The sequence below is a fragment of the Pseudoliparis swirei genome, chromosome 20 (assembly GCF_029220125.1).
Source record: "Pseudoliparis swirei isolate HS2019 ecotype Mariana Trench chromosome 20, NWPU_hadal_v1, whole genome shotgun sequence".
In the NCBI taxonomy this organism is placed as follows: Eukaryota; Metazoa; Chordata; class Actinopteri; order Perciformes; family Liparidae; genus Pseudoliparis; species Pseudoliparis swirei.
Window position 1 is genome coordinate 28,345,433 of NC_079407.1, and position 7,575 is coordinate 28,353,007.

Sequence of the window (7,575 nt, forward strand, 5' to 3'; positions counted from 1 at the left end):
TTAAGAAAATTATGAAAAAGAACAAAAGTTCTGAAAAATTAAAGTTCTGAAAAATTAAAAAGTTATATAAAAGTAGAAAAAATAATAAAAAAGTTCTGAAAAATTAAAAAAGTAATGAAAAAGTAAAAAAAGTTATTAAAGTAAAAAAAATAATAATAAAAGATAAAAAGTTATGAAAAAGGAAAAGTAATGAAAAAGTAGAAAACAAATATTTTAAAAAAGTACAAAAGTTATGAAAAAGTACAAAAGTAATAAAAAGTAAAAAGGTGTGTATATATATATATTTTGTAATATATATTTTTTATTATTTATATTTAAAAAACAATATATATATATATATATATTGTTTTCTTCCTCTCTTGCTGGGTTAATAATGATGTCGTCTCTATCCATCTCCCCTTGCTCTCTCACTCTTTCATCCTGTGCTTCCATCTTTCTCCATCACTTCTCTTTTCCTTTTCTTACTGCAGATATTCGGGATGAGAGCCAGAAGATCTCCCAGTTCCAGCTGCTGTTGAACAGACTTCCTTGTGTTAACAAGGCGACACTCCAGGCCCTCATCAACCACCTCTACTGGTGAGTTCAGGTACCTCAGGTACCTCAGGTGCCTCCATGTCTTCATGAAGGTACTCATGTGCGTCTCGTCGTCTTCAGCGTGCAGCGCTTCTCTGAGCTCAACCAGATGAACCTCCATAACCTGGCCATCGTCTTCGGCCCCACGCTGTTCCAGAGCGACGGGAAGGACGTGAACGCTTCCCGCGCCATCGAGGACCTCATCCAGCACTACACCTCCATCTTCCAGGTCAGACGCAGCACTCAATGTATCAATAAATAAATACATGAATAAATAAATGCTTAAATAAATGTAGGAATACATAAATAAATACAGGAATAAATAAATGCTTAAATAAGGACACAAATGTCACGCATAAATAAATGAAGAAATACGTGTGGACACATAAATAGAGACATACTGTAAATAAATTAAGAAATGTGGAAATAGATTTATTTAATGATGTCCTGTGTAGGTATAAATTATATTTATTTATTCCTGTTTTTATTAATTAATTTATACATTTAATTAAGCATTTATTTATTGTATTTATTCATTTATTTACTTATACCTCAGACATTCTAAGTCCTCCATATGTAACGTTGTGACTTCAGTGATGAAGCTGCTCTCCGCCCACTGGAGGGCCGGAGGAGACCTGAAGCTTTAAAGAACCACGTCAGCTGACGGTTGATTTCTTGTGTGTGTTGGTACCTGTGTGTGTGTGTGTGTGTTGGTACCTGTGTGTGTGTGTCTGTGTTGGTACGTGTGTGTGTGTGTGTGTGTGTTGGTACCTCTGTGTGTGTGTCTGTGCAGGTGGATGAGCAGCAGCTCCAGAAGCAGCTGAAGGAAATCACCGTGATCATCAAAGTACGAGAGAGCCACAACACCAAGTTCCCCGTGAGTCACACACACACACACACACACACACACACATATATATATGCATTCACCCGTTTGCTGCAGTCGGGCATCTATGCATTCTATTATTTGTTATCCTAATGCTGTTAACTTTGTGTGCGTGCGTGTGTCTGTGTGCGTTTGTGTGTCTGTGTGCGTGTGTGTTTGTGTATGTGTCTGTGTGCGTCAGAGTACTGAACCTGGAGGGCACTTCATCTGCACGGTGTACCTGGAGGAGAAGAAGGACACAGCAGAGCAGCACGTCAAGGTGAGCTCCCCCTCACGCGGCTGAGGATCAGTCTGTACTGGTGTGTGTGTGCTGGAGGATCCTCACACACACACTCTACAGTGTGTGTGTGAGGATGATGAACCATGGCCACGCTGCTCCAGAGTCTGACCAGGTGTAAACAGGTAGACCACCACAGTGTTAAAGACCCCCCCCCCCCCCCCTCAGATCCCCGGCTCCATGACGGCAGCGGAGCTCACCTGTGAGATCCTGGACCGGCGTAACATTCAGGTTCAAGGCAACGAGTACTGGAACTGCTGGGAGGTCAGCGACAAGGAGGAGATGGGTGAGGAGACACAAAGTTACATACAAAAAACACAAGGAACACAAAGTTACACACAAAAAACACAAGGAACACAAAGTTACACACAAAAAACACAAGGAACACAGTTACACACAAGAAACACAAAGTTACACACAAAAAACACAAGGAACACAAAGTTACACACAAAAAACACAAAGTTACACACAAGAAACACAAAGTTACACACAAGAAACACAAAGTTACACACAAAAAACACAAGAAACAAAGTTACACACAAAAAACACAAAGTTACACACAAATAACACTAGAAACACAAAGTTACACACAAAAAACACTAGAAACACAAAGTTACACACAAAAAACACAAGGAACACAAAGTTACACACAAAAAACACAAGAAACACAAAGTTACACAGAAAACACAAGGAACACAATGTTACACACAAAAAACACAAGAAACACAAAGTTACACACAAAAAACACAAGAAACATAAAGTTACACACACAAAAAATCAACACAAAGTTACAAACGATCTCCCCCAGGTCCTAGTGCCCGTAGGGAACATCCTTAAGTCTGATGAGAGGCTGTTGGATGTAATTTGAAGGAGAAAACATACAGACCAGAACACGCGTGTAGCGTGTAGCGTGTTCTCAACCCGTCTAAAGCGTGTGGCGTGTGTCCTCAGAGCGTCCGCTGCACCATCAGGAGCGAGTCCTCCCCGTCCTGCACTCCATTGGCACCGAGTCCCACCTGCTCATCAAGAAGCACCTGGCCATGGCGGCCATGATGCTCTACCTGGGTGAGCCCCTCTCCAACTGTCCCACATGTCCACCTGTCCACCTGTCCAACTGTCCCCACATGTCCACCTGTCCCCACATGTCCAACTGTCCCCACATGTCCAACTGTCCCCACATGTCCACCTGTCCAACTGTCCCACATGTCCACCTGTCCCACATGTCCACCTGTCCCCACATGTCCACCTGTCCCACATGTCCCACATGTCCACCTGTCCAACTGTCCCCACATGTCCAACTGTCCCACATGTCCACCTGTCCCACATGTCCCACCTGTCCAACTGTCCCCACATGTCCACCTGTCCACCTGTCCCCACATGTCCACCTGTCCAACTGTCCCCACATGTCCACCTGTCCCACATGTCCACCTGTCCAACTGTCCCACATGTCCAACTGTCCCCACATGTCCACCTGTCCCACATGTCCAACTGTCCCACATGTCCACCTGTCCCACATGTCCACCTGTCCCACATGTCCACCTGTCCACCTGTCCAACTGTCCCACATGTCCACCTGTCCAACTGTCCCCACATGTCCACCTGTCCAACTGTCCCACATGTCCACCTGTCCACATGTCCACCTGTCCCACATGTCCACCTGTCCACCTGTCCCACATGTCCACCTGTCCCACATGTCCACCTGTCCCACATGTCCACCTGTCCAACTGTCCCACATGTCCACCTGTCCCACATGTCCACCTGTCCAACTGTCCCCACATGTCCACCTGTCCAACTGTCCCCACATGTCCACCTGTCCCACATGTCCACCTGTCCAACTGTCCCCACATGTCCACCTGTCCACCTGTCCCACATGTCCAACTGTCCCACATGTCCACCTGTCCCACATGTCCACCTGTCCCACATGTCCACCTGTCCAACTGTCCCACATGTCCACCTGTCCCACATGTCCACCTGTCCCACATGTCCAACTGTCCCACATGTCCACCTGTCCCACATGTCCACCTGTCCCACATGTCCAACTGTCCCACATGTCCAACTGTCCCACATGTCCACCTGTCCAACTGTCCCACATGTCCACCTGTCCCACATGTCCACCTGTCCACATGTCCAACTGTCCAACTGTCCCACATGTCCACCTGTCCCACCTGTCCAACTGTCCCACATGTCCACCTGTCCAACTGTCCCCACATGTCCACCTGTCCCACATGTCCACCTGTCCCACATGTCCAACTGTCCCCACATGTCCACCTGTCCAACTGTCCCCACATGTCCAACTGTCCCACATGTCCACCTGTCCCACATGTCCACCTGTCCAACTGTCCCACATGTCAACCTGTCCCACCTGTCCACCTGTCCCACATGTCCACATGTCCACCTGTCCAACTGTCCCACATGTCCACCTGTCCCACATGTCCAACTGTCCCCACATGTCCAACTGTCCCCACATGTCCACCTGTCCACATGTCCACCTGTCCAACTGTCCCACATGTCCACCTGTCCCATGTCCACATGTCCACATGTCCACCTGTCCCACATGGCCACCTGTCCAACTGTCCCACATGTCCAACTGTCCCCACATGTCCACCTGTCCAACTGTCCAACTGTCCACATGTCCACCTGTCCCATGTCCACCTGTCCACCTGTCCAACTGTCCCACATGTCCACTGTCCCACATGTCCACCTGTCCCACATGTCCACCTGTCCCACATGTCCAACTGTCCCCACATGTCCACCTGTCCCACATGTCCACCTGTCCCACCTGTCCACATGTCCACCTGTCCCACATGTCCACCTGTCCAACTGTCCACCTGTCCACATGTCCCTGTCCACATGTCCACCTGTCCAACTGTCCTCATGTCCACCTGTCCTCATGTCCACCTGTCCAACTGTCCCACATGTCCACCTGTCCCACCTGTCCACATGTCCAACTGTCCCCACATGTCCACCTGTCCAACTGTCCCACATGTCCACCTGTCCCACATGTCCAACTGTCCCACATGTCCACCTGTCCAACTGTCCCACCTGTCCCACATGTCCAACTGTCCCACATGTCCACCTGTCCCACATGTCCACATGTCCACCTGTCCCACATGTCCACCTGTCCACATGTCCAACTGTCCCACATGTCCACCTGTCCCACATGTCCACCTGTCCAACTGTCCCACATGTCCACCTGTCCCACATGTCCAACTGTCCCACATGTCCACCTGTCCAACTGTCCCCACATGTCCACCTGTCCCACATGTCCAACTGTCCCACATGTCCACCTGTCCCACATGTCCACATGTCCACCTGTCCCACATGTCCACCTGTCCCCACATGTCCACCTGTCCCCACATGTCCACCTGTCCCACATGTCCAACTGTCCCCACATGTCCACCTGTCCACATGTCCACATGTCCAACTGTCCCACATGTCCACCTGTCCCACATGTCCACCTGTCCCACATGTCCACCTGTCCCACATGTCCACCTGTCCCACATGTCCAACTGTCCCACATGTCCACCTGTCCCACCTGTCCAACTGTCCCCACATGTCCACCTGTCCAACTGTCCCACCTGTCCCACATGTCCAACTGTCCCACATGTCCACATGTCCCACATGTCCAACTGTCCCACATGTCCCCACATGTCCACCTGTCCCACATGTCCACCTGTCCAACTGTCCCCACATGTCCACATGTCCACATGTCCACCTGTCCCACATGTCCACCTGTCCAACTGTCCCACATGTCCACCTGTCCCACATGTCCACCTGTCCAACTGTCCCACATGTCCACCTGTCCCACCTGTCTCCACATGTCCAACTGTCCCCACATGTCCACCTGTCCCACATGTCCACCTGTCCACCTGTCCCACATGTCCAACTGTCCCACCTGTCCCCACATGTCCCCACCTGTCCCACATGTCCCCACCTGTCTCCACATATCCACCTGTCCCCACATGTCCCCACATGTCCACCTGTCCCCATCTGTCCCACCTGTCCCCACATGTCCACCTGTCCCACATGTCCAACTGTCCCACATGTCCACCTGTCCCCACATGTCCACCTGTCCCACCTGTCCCACATGTCTTCACATATCCACCTGTCCCCACATGTCCCCACATGTCCACATGTCCCCACATGTCCACCTGTCCCCACATGTCCACCTGTCCCCATCTGTCCACATGTCCCCATCTGTCCACATGTCCCCACCTGTCCACATGTCCCCACCTGTCCACATGTCCCCACCTGTCCACCTCTGTCCACCTGTCCCCCTGCTCCTCCCTTCATTGTCTCTGTGGCCCCGCCTCCAGCCGGTCAGGCCGACGCCTCTAAGCACGGCGTGGTGAAGCTGGGCGAGGAGCGCAGCCTCCTGGCGCTCGGCCGCTCCTCTGGGATCTTCCACGACCGCTACGCCGTCCTCAACGCCGAGTCGCTGCGCATGTACAAGGACGTCAGAGTAAGACTGCTCCTCCTGAGCTTCTCCTCCTCCTGAGCTTCTCCTCCTCCTGAGGTTCTGCTCCTCCTGAGCTTCTCCTCCTCCTGAGGTTCTGCTCCTCCTGAGCTTCTCCTCCTCCTGAGCTTCTCCTCCTCCTGAGGTTCTGCTCCTCCTGAGCTTCTCCTCCTCCTGAGGTTCTGCTCCTCCTGAGGTTCTGCTCCTCCTGAGCTTCTGCTCCTCCTGAGCTTCTCCTCCTCCTGAGCTTCTCCTCCTCCTGAGGTTCTCCTCCTCCTGAGGTTCTGCTCCTCCTGAGGTTCTGCTCCTCCTGAGCTGCTCCTCCTCCTGAGGTTCTGCTCCTCCTGAGGTTCTCCTCCTCCTGAGCTTCTGCTCCTCCTGAGGTTCTCCTCCTCCTGAGGTTCTGCTCCTCCTGAGGTTCTGCTCCTCCTGAGGTTCTGCTCCTCCTGAGCTTCTCCTCCTCCTGAGGTTCTGCTCCTCCTGAGCTTCTCCTCCTCCTGAGGTTCTGCTCCTCCTGAGCTTCTCCTCCTCCTGAGGTTCTCCTCCTCCTGAGGTTCTGCTCCTCCTGAGGTTCTGCTCCTCCTGAGGTTCTCCTCCTCCTGAGGTTCTCCTCCTGAGGTTCTGCTCCTCCTGAGGTTCTGCTCCTCCTGAGGTTCAGCTCCTCCTGAGTTTCTCCTCCTCCTAAGGTTCTGCTCCTCCTGAGGTTCTCCTCCTCCTGAGGTTCTGCTCCTCCTGAGCTTCTCCTCCTCCTGAGGTTCTGCTCCTCCTGAGCTTCTGCTCCTCCTGAGCTTCTGCTCCTCCTGAGGTTCTCCTCCTCCTGAGCTTCTGCTCCTCCTGAGCTTCTCCTCCTCCTGAGGTTCTCCTTTTCCTGAGATTATCCTTCCTCCTCCTGATGTTCTCCTTCCTCTTGAGGTTCTCCTTCCTCCTCCTGATGTTCTCGTTCCTCCTCCTGATGTTCTCGTTCCTCATGATGTTCTCGTTCCTCCTGATGTTCTCCTCCTCATGATGTTCTCGTTCCTCCTCCTGATGTTCTCGTTCCTCCTCCTGATGTTCACCTTCCTCCTCCTGATGTTCTCGTTCCTCCTGATGTTTTCGTTCCTCCTGATGTTCTCCTTCCTCCTGATGTTCTCCTTCCTCCTCATGATGTTCTCGTTCCTCCTGATGTTCTCGTTCCTCCTCTGATGTTCTCGTTCCTCCTGATGTTCTCGTTCCTTCTCCTGATGTTCTCGTTCCTCCTCTGATGTTCTCCTTCCTCCTCTGATGTTCTCCTTCCTCCTCCTGATGTTCTCGTTCCTCCTGATGTTCTCGTTCCTCCTGATGTTCTCCTCCTCTGATGTTCTCGTTCCTCCTCTGATGTTCTCCTTCCTCCTCTGATGTTCTCCTT

At 51.1% G+C, this 7,575-nt stretch overlaps 1 protein-coding gene across 4 annotated transcripts in view; it reads left to right on the forward strand.

The window, feature by feature from the left end:
* The window catches only part of LOC130211371 (arf-GAP with Rho-GAP domain, ANK repeat and PH domain-containing protein 1-like), a 60,783-nt gene that overhangs the window by 45,192 nt on the left and 8,016 nt on the right, over positions 1 to 7,575 (forward strand). For 3 of the 4 annotated variants that reach the window (XR_008835017.1, XM_056442123.1, XM_056442122.1), the window contains exons 23-29: positions 471 to 576; positions 655 to 802; positions 1,367 to 1,450; positions 1,641 to 1,718; positions 1,905 to 2,022; positions 2,688 to 2,801; positions 6,052 to 6,197. Coding sequence is in view for 3 of the 4 variants with exons in the window: in XM_056442123.1 (XP_056298098.1) it covers positions 471 to 576; positions 655 to 802; positions 1,367 to 1,450; positions 1,641 to 1,718; positions 1,905 to 2,022; positions 2,688 to 2,801; positions 6,052 to 6,197 (794 nt within the window). In the remaining variant the exon portion in view is untranslated. The remainder of the gene's footprint in view (positions 1 to 470; positions 577 to 654; positions 803 to 1,366; positions 1,451 to 1,640; positions 1,719 to 1,904; positions 2,023 to 2,687; positions 2,802 to 6,051; positions 6,198 to 7,575) is intronic. The other variant, XM_056442124.1, reaches the window with a different exon arrangement.